Source organism: Aulonocara sp. 'chitande type north' Nkhata Bay, linkage group LG8 (genome assembly GCF_057382095.1).
Source record: "Aulonocara sp. 'chitande type north' Nkhata Bay isolate Kocher_YH1m ecotype deep benthic linkage group LG8, A_spYH_male_GT1.1, whole genome shotgun sequence".
NCBI classification, from domain to species: Eukaryota; Metazoa; Chordata; class Actinopteri; order Cichliformes; family Cichlidae; genus Aulonocara; species Aulonocara sp. 'chitande type north' Nkhata Bay.
This window is the reverse complement of record NC_141351.1, coordinates 2239551-2258738: the sequence shown is the minus strand read 5'-3', so window position 1 is coordinate 2258738 and position 19188 is coordinate 2239551. Positions and strand designations below refer to the sequence as shown.

Genomic DNA, 19188 nt, shown 5'->3' with positions numbered 1-19188 from the left:
GACTGGAACAAAGGATTTTCACCCAAACGAACAATGAGTCTAAGTACACAGCCAAGATAACAAAGGAATGGCTTTGAGACCACTCTGTGAATGAGTGGCCCAGTCAGTGACTAGCTGGGCACTGATGCGCTCCATCCAACCCAATTCAGCTTGAGAGGTTCTCCAAACAAGAATGAAAGGTGTGCTGAGCTTGTGGCATCATACTCAAAAAGACTTGAGGCTGTCACTGAGGATACCAAAAGTGCTTCAAGTACTGAGCAAAGGCTTTTAATTCTTATGTGCATGTTTTATGCACTTTTTCCGTTTTTAGTAAATTTAAAAGAATTCCAAGCAAAGTTTTTGCCCACTTTGTCATCATGGGAACTGTGTGTAGAATTTTTAGCAGAGCAATGAATTTATTAAATGTTGAAAAAGACTGTAACATGACAAAATTTGGAACAAGCAACAACAGCATCTCTGTGAAAGGAAACATGCTGTACATATAAAATATAAATAGGAATCACTGGATGGCGTTACCACCGACATTCTAATGAATGTTTGGAAGGACTGTAAAGTTTTCCCTTCACTATTTTTTTCCCTCTCTTTCTCAGACGGTATTAACTTCCAAAAATGGCTCAAAATTAGTTTTTCTATTTTACATATAAGGCATCGTATTAAATCCTGAGATCCATTTTTCCATAGAGGAGAGGCTGGAACTTTAACATTAAGTTAGGATTTTACTTGGGCATACTACAAAAATAAATGAAAAAGCTGTCTTATCAAAAGATAACTGTCAAATAAAAGGACAGAAAATTTGAAATTAAAATTTCCCCCCACTGTGCCGCAAGTAAGAATGATACATCAGTGTCAGGAGGGAATGTTCAAACACATCAGTCCCACAAAAGACACATGCAGGAAAACTATCTGGGAAGCCATCTCTGACAGCTTATCTACACAGTGATAAGGATTTCTGAGAAAGACTCCTATCATTGAATTTGCACCCTGGGCTACTAAAGGCATAAAGAGGAAACATATTTACATGAGGAGTTTGCATCCTGAACAAGGTCAGTGTACGCCTTTAAATATAGACAGCTAACATGCTCTGCATAAAGAAGACCGAAATGCAAAAACACAAACGCAGCATGCAAAAATGTGTCCTGGAAATGGTATTCCACAACACTGGAACAATAGTTGTTTGTGTGCTGTAGTAAAGAGAGCACGCAACAGTAGAGTAGAATCTTTGTCTTTACTTCAGGAGCTGTGGGTTGACAAAGGTGATGATGTCCTGCAGGAGCTTGTAGCCTGAGCCAATCAGAAAGTAGGGTCCAAAGGCCTTGACGAGGGCGCGAAGGAAGGATGGCTGGTGCGCGACTTTCTTACTGGACAGCAGCACCTCTACTTCCTCTGGGCTGCTTTCGCCTTCTCCTCCTCCTGAGATGTGGTTGGTGGTTGACGGCGGGGGCTTAGCGTACGTAGCCTGGCTAGCCACACTCTCTTCACTGTAGGGGGGAGGATTTGGGTATTTAGGATGGGAATGAAAGAAAAAGAGCAAGAGATTCAATACAATTACATTTTATTTATATAGCACCAAATCATGACCAAATCATCACCTCACGATTTATATTGTAAGGTGAAGATCCTATGATAATACAAAAAAACCCAACAATCAGATGGCTCCTAGAAGCAAGCACTCGGGAGGAAGACTCCCCAGTAACAGGATGAAACCCCTGAACTAGGCAGAAAGAGGCTTTTGCACTGGACCTTCACCAGGACCCAAGCATAGTGATTGAATCATGTGAGGCCAAGATAACATGTTACTCAAGATTCAGAGGTGCTTTTTTCTGAATAACATCTGTTGTGAACAGATAATTGGCACAACAATTTGGATCAAAATGTTTGGAAGGAAAAGTCTAACTTAAGTTTCTTTAATGACACATATCCTGACTGTTTAACTACAGCAGCAGAAAGTGGCACTCTCATACTGATAAAGCAGCATGTTATGTGTCTGACTCCCTCTGCCAAATATTTAACATTTGCTAACCCTTTCAGCAGGCTTTCAGGGTCAGCACTGGCTTTCGTTAAAGCCACATGCTAGGCACAGGCACAGTTCAGAAACGAGAAGATGCTGCGCTTCACATGAAATCTCATACATCTTTGGCATTACAGGTCTTATGTTAGAAGATTTTCCATTTGTGTGCTGTGCTCGCAAAATATTTGTCTCCAGATTTTTAAAATATTTCAAAACAATTACTAGTAATAATTTGATATGAGTTTCGAAAAAGTAAATTAAACTGCCAGAGCTCCTGACTATCATTGGATTTAAATAGCTTTACCGTCTGAGGTCCAACCCCAACAACTAAATCTAACTAACTCCATAAGAATGCGTAAATTTTGACACATCAAAAAACTATTCACATTTGTTCCAAAAAAATGAAAATTCTGCCTTTTGCCTCCCAAATACAGGGTTATGGTGTGGTTAGGGTTACCACCTATGCTAACGTAAACCTCAGATCATAATACTGGGGCGATCGTGGCTCATAGAGTTAGCAGTTCGTCTTGTAACCGGAAGGTTGCCGGTTCGAGCCCCGGCTCGGACAGTCTCGGTCGTTGTGTCCTTGGGCAAGACACTTCACCTACTGGTGATGGCCAGAGGGGCCGATGGCGCGATATGGCAGTCTCGCTTCTGTCAGTCTGCCCCCTGTGGCTACAACCGTAGCTGCCTCCACCAGTGTGTGAAGGTGAAATTGAATGAATAGTGGCATTGTAAAGCGCTTTGAGGGCCCTGAAAAGCGCTGTATAAATGCAATCCATTATTATTAAAGTCAATTGTTCTCTTGGTCAAAGTGACTGCTATTATATCCGTTTGATATTGTACAAACTTTTCAAATGCTTTCTTAGCCAATCACTTTCCTTTGATGAAAATACCAAATGCATTTAGGAAAGTGTTCAACAAAAGATACAGGAGGTAATATTATTGACCTTTAGACGTCGTCTCAGGTTGCTAGCAAAATTTCTTCAATTTGAAGCTAGTTTAGCTGCAGATTTGATGATGTTTATAAATGAGAAAAATGTTTGCCAGTTTATGGCAAACATTGGAGGAAACGACTGACTACTCAGTCCTAAATTGCAAAGACACTGTAACCCATTAAAGGATTCAACTTAAATGTAAAGTACAGTGAACTGTTGATACTAAATCCCTGGAAATGTAATAAAAAAAATCCCAGAAAAGCAGTAAATCACTGTCACGTACTGACTATAATTTACCATAGCTGATGAATCACACTATGAGAGCAACTGCCAATGTTCAGTAGCTAAACTGTTTTAGCTCTAAATTATACCGCATAAACAAATCATACTTCAGATTCCCTCTGCAAACCTGGATCCTTCCAGTGGCGAGCAGCGATGCAAACATCGGAAAGGGAGAAAACAACAACAAAAACTACAGCATTAAGAGTTTTTGTGGCTGTTGGTGGCTGCATTTGCTTAAATGGTATTAATGGCATTATTTGCTCAAAAGAAGCTCAGACAACTTCTGTTCAGCATACTACACAAAGTGTAATACAAGCTTAAAGCACAGGAGTCTGATTACAGCAGTGAAGTAAAGGGAGACTACAGTTCAGCAAACAACTGTTAACATGAAACAGGTTTACAGGTCACTACTGAAAAGGCCCTAACCAAACTGTTCCCTCTCATTTTACAAGAAGAATGCACAGACAGGAAAACTGCACAGAAAGAGGAAGCAGCCTGACAGAGGTCGGAGTTCAGCAAAGTTGTCAAGCGTGTTTGCTAAAGCGGTACAACGTGTAGCTGGAATGCTGTTCCCAGCCGGCAGGCAAGGAAAGTAATTTCTCCTGCATGAAGCTGAACAAACTCAAAAGAATAGAATCCAGCATCCTTAATATGAGAAAAGTCATTCACTTTGCAGAGCAGCGGGAGGTGGACTTAATCCTCACAAGCTCTGACAGTAAAAGCCCGAGATATTCCACAAACGTACAGGAAACATCAGAGCAGCGTTACTACAAACGAGCTGCTTTCCTTTATAATGTTGCAGTGCATTTCGTATATCCTCTCTGATGCCTGCAGACGCTCTCTGTGTGAGTTGTTGCTGCAGTCTGTGTGCATGGAGTTTCCCACAACTCTTTAAAGTAGAAACGGTGTGTGGTAGCTTCAGATACTGATACCCTCCTGCTAGGGTTACAAAAGAAACGCGCTAGTAGTTTCACTTGTGCAAAAAGGAATGAACCTACGCCTGCATGCGCACAACCATACACAAAGAGCTCTGCCCTCTACGACAACATCCCTTCCCTTTTCTAGTCTAACAAAGAACTAATAAATCTGCCCTTCCTTTGAAAGCCTGAGCCCGGGGCTACAATCAGCTATGGCTTTTTTTAAATTCACATTATGTGGATCAAAGAAAGCATTTATAGAAATTCAAATTAGTTTATAAATGTGAACTCTTAGGTTTTCACTGACTGCTCACTGCTCAGACAGCCGGAATAAATGACAAACAGGAGAAATGTAAACGGTCTAGAGGAATACATGCACAACAAGAGAAAGGCACACAACAGAAAAGTCAGCGTGTTGCAGGAAGACAAAGTAAAAAGGTTTTAAAAACACAAAAAGGTGCAATATTAGCCGCTGCATACGTCTGTGTGCGCCGGCATCATTGGACTATGTTACATTTAAAAGTTTTGTAAATGTCATTGAGCCACAAAGAGAACTTAAGGCGGACACTGTTCAGCATCCCTTACCCCATCTTCAGCTGGCTCAGAACGTGCTCTCACTGGCGAGTTAGCAGCCAAAAACAACACATTGTCTGTGTCCTTGCTTGGCTTCCAGTAACATTTTGAAATTGCTAAGACCTTATTCTAGCATCAGCCTTCTCCAATCATCAGATCAAGGCCTTTTAACTATTCCCCATTTAGAACAACACTTCATCAGCTCATCAGGCCGGTTGAATCCCAGTGAAAAGGGGTTTGTACAATTCTGATGAGCTTGAAAGTCAAGTTGGTATGACCACCTTTTTTTTCTCATGACCCCCAACACCAGCAGCCCCAAACCATGACAGTGCAAGAATTTAAAATATGGATTCATCACTCTATCGGACCCATGGACACTGATTTTCAGCCTAGTTATAAGTCTGCAGCCTTTTCTCACAGCTTATCTTCCTTGAGAGTGACTGAAGATAGTTCTCCAGGTTTAGTCTGAAGCCTGGAGAACTGTCGTGTAAGACCACCTTAAAAGACATCAAAGCCTGTCTTATTTTAAGCAAAACACAAAGAAATGAAGTGTAGCTCAAAGCTTTTAAGTTTAACATACCTTAACTTTGCCTTGGCCTCCTCCTTCTCCCACTCATTAAGGAGCCTGGGCACCATGACTTTGGAGCTATCGCGCTTGTTCAGAGACCACAGGTCTTTGGCCTCCAGGGGCATTTTGTAGCCCTTTACAGCCATACTGGGAAAGAGAAGCAGCAACTTAATTCAATCTGTTACATTAAAGCAATTCATTGCTACAAGTGTGACTGAAACAAATGAGACATTATCTAAATGGTTAAAGTGCATGTTTGCCTCTTTTTTCTGTTTAGTTTGCTTTGATTCATTGCCAACATGTAACACTAAAATTCTTTATCCCAGAGCCATCTTACCAATACATGTTGTCCTCAAAAATACTTAATTGAGTTTACTGAATTAGCTAATGATCATTATGTATAACTGGATTGAATTTCACTATAGCCACAGTATGTGTGCATTAAAAAGAGGACTGAAGGGTTGAAGCACTAATATGAATGAAGGAATGTTAGCATGGTTTATGATGACCTTACATTTATTTATTACCATGGCAATTGCAGTCACTATGAGAGATGTGAACAAAGATCACACTTTTATCATTCTGCATGTTTGAACACAGTGAATACTGTGTAAACAGCCACTAACATAATGACATATATTATTAATTGTGGATTAGCTAACATAGCATGGAACAAGCTAACAGCAAAAGTAACAGCGATTTCTAAGCTTCTTCATTCATTGTTTTTTATGACTGCAAACGTTTTACATTTTACCACCAGCTGTGGTCGAGGTAAGTCGACACTGCTTGTTCAGTTTCACTGCGTTTATGATCACTGCAATAAAAAAGGAGAAAGGAAAGGAGAAACTAGCGCTAATCTAAACAACAATAGTATGAAGCCAAATGACTCTCAGGCTAAGCTAAGTGAGATACGTCCAAATAAATTAGATTGACTTAAATTATCCTAAAACATTTTTCTTGTTTTAAGAGGGCTAATCCATCTTGAGAAAAAGCCCCAAACTAAAGATTTAACAGACTAGCACGTCCTACTATATTCACAGAACTACAAAAACTGCTTGAAAAATGAATAGCAGGGTCTAAAGATGGAGAAACGAACACCTCAGAGCCTTTAAAGCCCCAAAACATTTAGTGTATACCACAAACTGTTGGTCTGTGGAGGTTGGTTTGGTGGCAGACAGCAATGTTAGCTTACCTTGTGAACCACCAAAAAGTGATCCTTGAGAGAAAACCTGCTGTAGCTTCAGGGCAAGGATTCTGGGGGAGGGGAAAAGAGGATGAGTGCGCATAATATGAGACCAGGGAGGTTAAATGAGGATAAAGAGGACATACTGAGAAGCCAGTAACAACTGAATTCAGTGTGTGACTGTGTGACCTGCTTTAACAAGCACAGAGCTGCCCCGGAGCGTGCTCAGACTTTCAGCTACTCAGAACACTGACTTTATGGTGTGAGCAGGAAATCACAAAAATTATTTATGAGCGGACTGTGACCGATGACTCACAGGGTCAGTGACAACATTGGAGAAGAGAGGAGGTTTCTCGTTGAAGCAGCAGAGAATGAACTCACAGACCACCATGCTGAAGTAGAAGTAGAAAGTGGTGAACCGCAGCTTATCTGTGACTTCGCCCTGTAAAGTATAACAAGAACACACACGCAGACAGCGTTTATCAGTTTTTGGGATGAGATGGCTTTTTGGAAAACACACCATGTCCTTGAAGTACCAGTCCACAACAGCAGTCACCTCAAGGAGTGTTTAAATCCTAAGCTAAAGACCCAACAATATTATATAGAAACCTCAACATTCACACGACCCCTGTGAGAAAGCCTTTGGCGACACTGGAAAGTCCAGTTCCCTTTTAACAAGAAGAAACCTCCAGAGCAACCAGGCTTCAGGGAGGGGCGGCCCTCTGTCATAACCTCCTCTAACAGATGAATAATGTTATTCCTCAACTGCACCTTTCAGACCTGCAGCTATATCAGAATTCACAGGTGTGTCTGGGTGTTGTCATTGTGTGCAAAAGGTTCTTTGTGACACATGATGATATGAGTTACTGCTTACAGCAATTTTACAGCTTTATGACAAAGTAAATGGAAATTTAAAAAAGAACCTTCCTTAAATTCTTATTCAAGTCCTATGCTTTGGTGATGAATGTAAAATTCACCCCTTGCAGTCAGGCAGCAGGCAGCCCCACCCATGCATTGCTACGATCATCCAGGAGAAAGGTAAGCATGAGTTGTAAGTGTGTGGGTGTTAGGAACATTCGCATGAATGGATGGAAGCTGACCGCAGGATATTCGTATGTAAACACCTTTTGACATATGAATGGAGGTAGAACCGTTGGATCTGTATGTGTGTACAATAGTACAATACTACTGGCAGCTAAAATAAGCATTGTCACAGTGAGCACAGCAGTGTGCTGAGGTTAGGATTTGGTTCAAAGGCTAAACAACCCTACAAGGTAATAGAATGGCTTTTCCATTCACTAAACATCCACACAGAGGAGAAAGTATCACAAAAGCCAAAAGTCTGCAAAAATCAGGCACCCCCTTTTTTGCCACTATTCAATTCAATTTTATTTATACAGCACCAAATCATAACAACAGTCCCCTCAAGGCGCTTTATATTGTAAGGTAGACCCTACAATAATACATGAGAAAAACCCAACAATCAAATGACCCCCTATGAGCAAGCACTTTGGCGACAGTGGGAAGGAAAAACTCCCTTTCAACAGGAAGAAACCTCCATCTAACCAGGCTCAGGGAGGGGCGGGGCCATCTGCCGCAACTGGTTGGGGAGAGAGATGGTCTGCCATGAACCAACACAACAGATGTGAATCTGAAGATCTCAAACGCATGAATGTTGTCTGGTGCAGTGAATTTGTATTTACCATTCAGAAAGCACGCTACGTTGCAGCTATCAGGAGAGATCAACGCTGGCACCAAGAAACAGAGATGAGACAGAACCTTGTTGAGGGTCACGGGGGGACACATTTAGCCATAAATCTGATTATCCTCCACATATAAAAATGTGAATATGAACCCATGTAAACACGCTAATTGGGGTAAGCCTTACTCTGATTATTGACTATAATCCCATCATTACGTGCACGTTAACACAGCTTTTGACCTTTTTATAACAGAAAACAAGTATATCACTTAAAGATTTTATACAAGATTAACATTCCCCACATGACAGTCATTCCATTCTCTGTTCTCCACAATAATATTAACTCGTGAAAAAAAGAATTACTTGTGCATACATATATCAGACATCAAAGCCTTTCATATCCAACACTGAGGCTGGTCATCTTTTTGAGTATTAAACGACACCAGCCACAAACAGAAACATCTGCCTGTACAGCAGCTAAATCGTCCACTATTCTCACTAGGCAGTACCAAGTGTATGGTACCTGATTATAAATAGTAAGAATGGACCAAACCAGTAAAGACAAAGATTAAAAATGCTGCAATGCAATGCACAGTCTAGTTTTTATTAGGAGCAGTTTTGTTCCGTATTCATAACGCCATGATTATGAACAAATATAGATTTTTGCTGCCTTAAATAACACTAAATACACTCAGGTCTAAAATCTTGCATTATTCAATAAACTGCACCATTCTTCATCATGTGCACAACTTGCAATCAACTTTGACATGAATCTTTACTGTGTAAAAACAGCAGTTTTCAGCCTTTGTAGTACAACAGTTTAATGGGTCACTAATCAATTTCCCTTCTCATGGACGGGAAGCTTATCTGGGAGTCATGCAAGTCCTGCAGATTAGAGCCTTGCAATTGTTAAAACCAGAATTCGCAGAACTACTGGGTCAAACAACTGTTCTGCATCAGTCTCCACCGCAGCTCCATACTCCCTGCAGGGTTTGTTTGCTGTGAGCTGCAGCTCCGCTGGTGAGCGGTGCACACTGAAGGTAAGATAAGTACACTGGGAACAACAGGCCTACTATTCCCTTTTTGCTTAGTGGTGCCCTGATCTAACCCCTGCCAGAGCATCCACCCACTGTAAACTCCAAAACAACTCTTAAGACAACAAGACTGGGGGAAGGAGATTCAGACGGGTGAAAAAAGGGCACCAGGCAGAGAAGATGATGGCAGACAAGTAAAAGGTATTTGAGGGCAACGGCATGTTCTCACCTGGCTGGAAGCCTGTAGGATCTTGGAGCGGAAAGGCACGGTGGCACACAGCAAACACAGCAACCAAAAGATGAAGAGGACCCCCGAGGACTGGACCCCGCGTAACCTCTCAAACTGGATCAGAAATGTGGCCAACAGCTGAGAGGGAAGGAAGGGGTGGGGGTGACACACAGAGAGAGGAAAAAGGATTGGGAAGGGGTGAGGGGCACAGGGAGAGACGGTATTGATTGATTGATTGATTGATTGAATCTTTATTTTGAACATGTTGAAAAAGTATAAAAAAAAAAAATAGAATTAAAAGAGACAAATGAACAAAGCAAACAAAAGGAAAACGAGCAACCACAACTCCAAATAACGTCCATGTTCAAAAAGGAGCAGGAAGAAGCATAAGCTTATTTAATCCCACCCCTTTTCCACTATCTAGTATCAATAGACTACAGAAATACCTCCAGATTAGCCATGACAGAATAACTGAGGGCATGTGAGGTAAACCACACACAAACTGGGTCAGTGTTTCAACTTTGGGTTAGATATGCTCCTCGTGGAACCGCAGCACTCAGGGCAGTTTACTTCAGGAGGACCGCGTCACTGTTTTCCTATCTGGCTTTTCAGTCAGCTTCTGCTACATTATTTCTGGTGATGGAGAGGTAAAGACAGACTTTTAAAAAAGACAGTGAGATCAAACTCGTGCTAATTACCAATTTAAGGACCGTCTTTAAATTAAGAGTGAAAGCGTAACTTGCTTTTCATCCTCTGTTAGACTTTTTCAGAGGTGGATCCTTATATCAAACATGCTCAAAATTTAAAATAATAACATCAGAGCTCCACCTACCTACTGTTCAAATCTTCTGTTTTCAAGGGGCAGCCAATCAGAAGAGAGTTGGCTTACAGGGAGAAAAACTAACACAGCTGATTTCAGACAGATGATGAACCCAGAGGCTGCATCAAGTCCCAGTGTAACGTAAATAAGTATTTAAGCTATTAATGAGCAAATGAACTCTGATAGAATCCAATAAGCTGCATGCTCCTTTGAGGATGTCCTCATTCAGGACATTCGGTACACTTACTCATTCTTGTTATCCTACTTTCTAGTCCGCCTACAGGAGTTATGCACAGCCGGTGTCTTTTTAGTGCAGTGGCTACACAGACAGTGAATTGGAAAGTGCATCTGCATCCATACATCTTCTCATTCACCCTTTGATAATGAAATTTTGGATCCTAGTAGACTATTGCACATTTCCAGATGTAAAAAGCATGTTAGGACTGCAATGCTGTCCATACACACAGCCTTTTCTTTTTTTAGCCGATGTGACTCACCTGTGTTTAGCAAGTAATCTTTTCCTTTTTCCTGTCTAAACTTAGTCTGTCAAGCAAATATTGGCAAATATTTATCACAGGATAAAAAAAAGGCACAAAGGTCATAAAGACTCATGAACATCTACACCAAAAAACGTGCTAAAGTTTCAGAGGATGAGCAAAGTCATCATTAAAATGTTCTGCAGCAGTCGATTTCTTTTGTAAGGATTTTTCTGCCTTTATTAAATTCTTTCACCTCAAATCAACAAGGCCAGCTCTTTAAACCTCACAGCTACATTATTTTCACCATTCAGGATTTTTTCCTTTTTAAAGTGCAGACTGAAAACCTCAATGTCTTTGACTGAAAAGATTCTCTCATCTTTTCAGTCCACTTTTTTTCTTTTTCATTTCCTGCTGCTGCGTGACGTTTTTCATTTCAGTGCTTCCTGTCTAATTTTACTTTGGGCAACCATTGCAGTGTGCTTGTCCAACTTTTAGTGGTTCTAAAGGATTTCATCACCTTTTCCACCAGAAAACTTTCTCTAAACAGTAAATTTATGCCAACAATAACAACTGAAGTGATGGAACATTCCACTGCTGTGGAGGGGGAGACGAAATACAATTTTCCTGTCTAAGAGGAACCTGGAAAAAAATACAGTATCACCATTTACACAGTATCTGGCCTCAGGTCTGTAGCACTGGCCTGGTTAATGGATTTGTTTGGAGAAAGGAAAAAAAAAAAAAAAAGAGTGCATATGACTTTTCTCCTTTTACTGCCTACACATGTTTCTTTTCCAACTATTTATTTATGAGTGACTTATGTATGTATGTATGTATGTATGTATGTATATATATGTATATATTGTACTATTCTTAGTTAGTGTATTGTCTGTCTTGTCTTAATGTTGGTTTAAAATGGAGCACTGTAACAAAAAATAATTTCCCCCAGGGATCAATAAAGTATTCTGATTCTGATTTAAGAAACAGAAACTGTTTCAGATTTGTTTTTACGTCCTGGAAAAAAAACTGTTTTGATTTGGAATAAGACATGCGACATTTGAAATTGCAACAACTTCACGATGGTGTAAACTGTTTATCACAAGACTGCCAGCTGTATCCAGTGTGACAAGGACATTTCTGCACATGTGCAGAAATGTGCCAGAGTACCTTCACTTCTGCATCTTGGTTTATTTGGTCCAATCTTAGATAACTGCATCTGAGCACTTATCACACTGATGGATGCATTTTGTTTTTAACAGTTTGGGATTTAAAGAGGTAACATCAACAGTCTAACAGATCATTCATTTACTGGACATTAACAACATTAAACCACATGGGAAAATGTATATTAGCTGAACAATATATATGTTTGACCTTTCATAAACAACAAAATGTATCTTTTAATCAAGCACATGAGTTAGTAAACTAATCAGGTATTGAAAACCCAACTCAATGCCCGCTCCTCCAGTCTGTCTTGATCTGTGGCTCAAATGAAAGCACTACTGGGATACTGATTAGCTCCAAATGAGCTAAAAATTGCACCAAAAACTGCATTTCTTAAAATTGCTTCCAGAGCCTCGCTCAGTCCCATGGACTCCTGTGTTAAAACACCCAACTTTAAAACATTACAACACTCCAAAGCATGTGTTGACCAACCTGCTAATTTCCCTTACTTAACAACTATTTTGGCATCATTGTCTTTTTTTTGTATAACTCACCCATTCATTTGTCAAGGCTTACACAGTTAGGAGTTGTTTTATCTGCAAGTCTGCCAAGTTAGGCAGCTGTAGCTGGTAAGGCTCTTAGAGAGGTTTTAAACGTGTCCGTGGTGTTGATGGTTTTTGGAGCATTTTATTGGCATTATCTGACAAATAGAAAAGGCCACCAACAAAGTTACTGCTGCAGTTAGTGAGTGAAATTCTAGCATGTTATCTAGCACGTCTGACATGATGGCAAAGAGGCTTCAGTGTGGAGTCTAGGATTCATTTCATGGTCTCACGGGCACTGTGCATATCTTTTATCAATATTTTGTGTATTTTTTTGGGTGAATTGTATCAGTTCAGAGAATTTCCATTTGAAGCTGACTGTTTTAATGGCATTTTTACGGCCATCTCTATTCTCTTCTGGTGTGTTGACTCAGGGTAAGATCTAAAACCTGCAGTACACCGGCCCTCAAGGCCTGGAGTTGGACACCCCTCTTGTATTGTGTCTATAGTGTCCATGACTGCAAGTTGAAAAAAGCTGAACCATCAGAAAGTCTAAAGTTTTGCTGCCAAACCCTGTACATTTATGAGTGTGGAATGATGCAACTACAGGGATTTCAAATCAAAGTAGCATATATGAGTGTGAGAAACCCTTTTCTCTTGCATAGTTTCATTTGGTTTTCTTTTTGTTGTTGTTGTTTTACAAAAAACAGGGAAGTCTTTACTGTGGCATTATGTCTTAAATGTATCAATCGGAGAAACATTTCTGCGTTTGTGACCCGTGTCTTTGAAGTACAGCGATACAGGAATGTTTCCCCACTTCTTGTTACTTCAGGAAATCAAACAATAAATAGCTGAAATACTGATCCTTTGGATTTCCTGACAAAGACCAAATAATTTAGCTTTGGCCCACGGACAGACATAAGCAGGAAATGGACACAGAATTACACAGTGATTGCTACGTTTTCCTCTTTTGTTTTATTATTCTAGACCATAACTGCACTTAAGATGATTTAAAAAAAAGTTTGAGGCCTCCCGCTCCTTAAGCTCTGAGTCACATTGTTTGTCTATACAGGCTCCTCCACATCTCTGTGGACGTTTCTGTTTACACAAAACTCACTTATTTTGTTGTGCTTCATAGCCAAGTTACACTTGCTTAGAAGAAGCTAAGAGAAAGGATTTCAGCCTTTCACCCACACGCAGTATTTGAGTGTGTGCATGTGAACATGAACAAAGATTCGGATCACACATTAACTGGCCACAGCTGGTTATGGATGTGTAATGTCAGCTTCGATTTTCTGTTACAGTCATGTAAAAACACCTCTGGAGCACTGAAGGCAAGCTAACTGCCCATGTTGCTATTTCACTTTATCCATCACACGAACAGCTGCTGTCATTTTGGCAAGCCAGTCTCCGTGACTCTTATCTTTTATCACTCAGATATTAATCTCTTGTATATGTGGCCTACATCAGCCTGTATTTGAATATGCAAAAAAACATTTGTATAATTCTTAAAAAAACAAAAAAAAACAAACATATATATATATATATATATATAAAACATGATCCTCACCATGGTCATGCCAAGCACGAGTGGGGTTACATAGTAGATGGGCGGCTGATTGCCCTCGTGCAATGTGTAGAAAAGATCTATCCAGCACACAATCCACAGCAAAAAGCCAAATGCCTGAGAGCAAACCGAGAGACGAAGGGAGAGAAAACAAACATTGAATTATATAAAAACAAAGAAATAAGACACAGAAGTCAAAGCCATCAAAATATGAGGAGATTTCTGGCCAGTCTTGTGCTTGGTTTAGTTCGTTAGTTAGTTTGTAATATATTTATTTATACTTCAAGTTCTAGACGCTCTCTGCTGGTCGAGTTAATGTGATGATATATGATAACATGTATGATAACCTGAAAATCATTTAACCATCTAAAACAGAGAAACAAAGTACTCGGTTACTAAAATTGATATACTCTAGTGCAACCTTAGTTTGCAGGACGTTACTAGAAATCAAACACATAAAAGAGGCTTTAAAAACTGCATTCATAGAACATGAAATGCTCCTCTTTGTACTGCGGTTATACCATATATGAGAAACAGATTACATATTATTCAGTAATTATTTAAATAAATGAACACAATGTACAATTTATAGACACTAAACGTGAATATATGAAAGATAAATGTTGAATCTAACATGGTTCAGTATTGGACCCTCGGGTTTTTATTTTATAGACATGAATATACGAATTATCTTGCAAAATCTCACATATTGCAGTACCTCCCAACTAGTTTTAAACACAATAATGTGTACTATGTGACATTACCATACACTGAACTATAATAAACTAAAGTGATGAGTGTATGAAATGCTCTCTCACCGTCTTGAACCTGTTCAAAAGTGACATCATGATGTATCCTTTCTTGTTCTTCTTGAGACAGAAGATGTAGATTGGGCTGACAGCCCACAGATAGATGCACTGCACCCATGAGAGAACAGAGAGCTGAAAACACTCTGGGAGGTCAGGCCAACTGGAATTAAATGTCCGGTTGGATACCTGTGGACACAAGAAAACAGCGGTTTAGTTTACATGCCTACATCTCACTGAAAGACCCACAAAGCTAACACCTTGTCTAAACTGCACAAGCTGGAATCCCACCTCCACAACCTACAGAATTTAATCACACCAACTGGTTTCCTTAAGTTAAAACTCTTAGTAAACATCTTGTGAACATCTGCTCATTGCTACAAATTGGGGGGCAGGAAAACATGATGTGCTGGCCTGCAATAATATTAAATCTATAACTTCAAAGGTGACCAGTTGGTTAGCTACCCAGTGGAAGAAAGTTTTGTGTCTTTGTTTGTTTTATATCTGATGTTTGGATTTAAACTACACATATATATATCCAGTGAAAGTAACCTGGCATTGTGTTAATCACTTTCCTTAATAATCAAACTCAAATTCAATCAGTATGAGGATAAATGTCAGGATAATTTGGGGCTTTTAATAATTTCTTTGAACTGGATATTTAAAAACTTCAAATTACCATAATATTCACGATCATAATGGGTATATGGGCAAACTGCATTCAATACAGTTTTATTTATCTAACGCCAACAGGACTTTATTTTGTAAGGTAAATGTGCATTAATACTGTGGATAATGTTCACCTTGTCATTTTGACTTTTCATCCAACATTTTTTACTTTAAGATTAAAGCCTATCGGCCAATAATATCTGCCGATTGATAAATCAGTCCGCGTCTATTTTAGATGAGCCGACACTGGTCCACACACTGCACTGACGGGAAAGCAGAGTGCAGTCCACCTGCATTAGTAGCAATGGAGGTTAAGAAACATGTACAAAGTGTGCACCACTTCGGATAATGTGTAAATATTAAAACCTTTAGCATGACGTGTCAAAGACAGATGGCTCGTTTACTTGCAGCTGAAGAACAATATCTGATTAGCCCAGAGGACATCCGGAGGAGAACGCCAAGTAAACATTCGCAGATACGCAACTCTGACAATGCAGTTATGGTGCTCCCACACGGCTGAAGGCCCACCCACAGATCGAACCAAGATAAACACAGCTGCCAGCATCTAACCACTCTTCATACCTTGCCACGCCCATCTGCATGGCTAAGTGTGTGCTTGCGCATGTGTGTGTGGCTGTAGAATGTCCCTCTCCACTTCAGATAGTCTTAACATTGCTCAAGAGCGAGCAGTGAAACCAGTGGTTCTGCTAATCTTCTTAAAGATTTCCCAGACCGTGAACGTGAGCCTTATAAACTTGTTATTTTTAAACCTAAATTCATGAACTTCTCCCAGTGTGTGTTTGCAGTTTTTACCACAAAAAAATGTATGCACTTTAGCTCCAATAATGACAGGAAACTAAAAGAATTCTCAGACCGTGAATGTACTGTTTATCAGCAGGGTTTCTCCATTTCACAGTCCAAACAGAAATGAATTTTCTGACTCACAGGATGTTAAAGTCCACAAGCCAAAACAATAAGCTGTATTTTACCATCAGATACACATTTACTTCAGTACATTGTCATAGAGATAATAATCTATTATGTTTAACATAAACTTTAGGAAGAAGCTGCAGCAAAACTTCAGCAAAATTATTTTACTCAGTGTAGCTCAGTGAGTGAGCAGATGATCATATGCTACCATCGTGGCTCAAGAGTTGGCAGTTCGCCTTGTAATCGGAAGGTTGCCGGTTTGAGCCCCGGCTCCGACAGTCTCGGTCGTTGTGTCCTTGGGCAAGACACTTCACCCGTTGCCTACTGGTGTTGGTCAGAGGGCCCAGTGGCGCCAGTGTCCGGCAGCCTCGCCTCTGTCAGTGCGCCCCAGGGCAGCTGTGGCTACAGTGTAGCTGCTATCACCAGTGTGTGAATGGGTGGATGACTGAATGTAGTGTAAAGTGCAATACAAATACTGGCCATTTACCATATGCTGTATGATGGGACAGCAGCATTCCCCACTTTCCTGCCTAGATACACAGTCTCTATCCATAAAAGGCCAAAAGAATAATCTTAAAAATAAAAAATATTTCACTCAGTGGTTAATCAATATAAACCTGAAAACAAACTATTCTAAATCATGCAGGCCTACAGACAGGTCAGTGACCCGCTGTAACTGCCAGTCTTTTAGGAAAAATCCAATTCCAACCAACTGGCAAGTGGTTGCAGCTTCCGAGCTCTTACTAGATGAAATTGGTTGTAAGAAGGCATGTGTTGGTGCATTAAAGACCGCCCTGCAAATGCATTGGTTGCTGCACACAGTCCTTTCTACTGAAAAAACATGTTTCAAAAGGTGCAGCTTTTACTTTGAAGGTAAACGTACTCCATTTCAGGTCAGCATCACATTTTTTCCTAGTTTCACAACCGCTCTGTGGTTAGTTAGCAAATGTTTGCAAACAATCATCTTCTATGCAAGCTAACCCTAACCCTGACCTAGGTTAGGTAATCTGCTAGCAATCACAAGGAGAATTTCTGTGGAGCAACTCTGTTGTCACTGATATCACCCAGCGACAGACAGCAACCTGTAGTAACCACTTGCAAACTGCAGGGGGAAATACACTTTCTTCCATAGTGAGTTGACGTTGCCAAGGAATCCCCAACTAGTCTCTCGGTCTGGGTCCAAAGAATCCAAAGTTCCAGATTTGCTGAAGATTTATCAAAATGTTAATACTACGAAAAGGAATCTGTTTGGGATTGTTTTGGTTTTAAACTGCTCAATGAAGCATTTAGATAAAAGGACACCTTGGTGCTCCTACAAGGACAAACAGATAGAGGGAACATGCTGTTAAATGCTCAGTATGCACAACCTGAACCCTGCAAATAAAGCTCGGACAGTCTCGGTCGTTGTGTCCTTGGGCAAGACACTTCATCAACAGCCTACTGGTGATGGCCAGAAGGGCCGATGGCGCAATATGGCAGCCTCGCTTCTGTCAGTGTGCCCAAGGGCAGCTGTGGCTACAACTGTAGCTTGCCTCCACCAGTGTATGAATGTGAGTGTGAATGAATAGTGGTATTGTAAAGCGCTTTGAGGGGTCCCAAAAAGCGCTATATAAATGCAATCCATCATTATTTTTATTATTATTAACAAAGAACACTGGGTGCTAATGGCATTATATCAGCTTCAATAGTTTGGACTGGTGTAACCAGTCCAAGCTCTTAACCCTGTATAACATACAAGTTGTCATTTTTAACTTCACTTTTTATGAAAATAACACAGGGAAGTGAAAGTGTGGCATGCTAATTAGTGAGAAGTGTCAACAGGTGGCTGTTGTCACCTGTGGATACAACTGTGTTAGCGCCCGTTTCCATTTAAGCTAACCATCTCCTGTCTGGACTAATACATTTATCACACAGGCATGAGAACAGCACCAATCTTCTTCTCTGGTTCTCTGGAACAAACAACTTTTTTTTTAATGATCCATTCAGGTTTACCTGACACATGGAGGACTACTGCAAGCAGATGTTACTTTTCACCTAAATGAAGTAGTGACTTCTGCATGCTTTGCATTGCAAATGTGCGCATGACACAGCAACTAATAGGTCCTCCTCTCCATTTCTCCTTTCTTCAGGTCAACCTGAGCAGCAGGACAACATATTATTTGTGTTCAGATTGTAGTATGTAAAACACTGCTGGTGTAAAAGTGTAAAAGTGGTGTAACTGTAAAGGCTTAAAATATTACAACTCTGTGTGTCAACTGATATTGATTAAGGAAAAACAAGTTAACAAAATGTGTTTTAGAAGCCTTAAGAAACACCAGAGGCTTCTATCAAGCAGGAGATTAATGAAAGGGAAGAGACAAGCTACTTTCAACACTGCAGCTGCTACTAAAGGCAGACTACCGGTACTAGACTTCATTCTGTTTCACAGACTTTCAAGGTCGTTGTCTTCGCACTAAAGACCTGAATGCTGAGACTTTAACAAAAGGCGAGATGTAAAGGTTCAGAGAGCAGGAGGATTTCTTTTCACAAGACTGAGATAAAATATTAGTAGAAGCAGAAGCAGACCGGAGTGTTAAACTGCAAGCCAGATAATTTTCTCCCTTATGAGTCTCATCATGTGGTAATACCGATCACACTGAGCGATAAGAGCCAGGAAAGATTCAATAGCGGCATTTGACTTAAACATCCTGGTACATCGGCTTCATGGTAATCAAATCAATCTGATTTATACAGAAGCTGCTCTCTCGACTCATCAGGAAACGTGTTATCTTTGACTAAAA

General features: G+C 40.2%; 1 protein-coding gene across 2 annotated transcripts in view; it reads right to left on the bottom strand.

Moving 5' to 3' along the window:
* The window catches only part of abcc3 (ATP-binding cassette, sub-family C (CFTR/MRP), member 3), a 62481-nt gene that overhangs the window by 25096 nt on the left and 18197 nt on the right, over positions 1–19188 (bottom strand). For both annotated transcript variants that reach the window (XM_086302768.1, XM_086302767.1), the window contains exons 2-8: positions 14822–14998; positions 14007–14120; positions 9435–9572; positions 6786–6911; positions 6479–6540; positions 5299–5433; positions 1230–1478 (exon numbers count right to left, since the gene is read on the bottom strand). In XM_086302768.1, the coding sequence (XP_086158894.1) occupies positions 1230–1478; positions 5299–5433; positions 6479–6540; positions 6786–6911; positions 9435–9572; positions 14007–14120; positions 14822–14998 (1001 nt within the window). The remainder of the gene's footprint in view (positions 1–1229; positions 1479–5298; positions 5434–6478; positions 6541–6785; positions 6912–9434; positions 9573–14006; positions 14121–14821; positions 14999–19188) is intronic.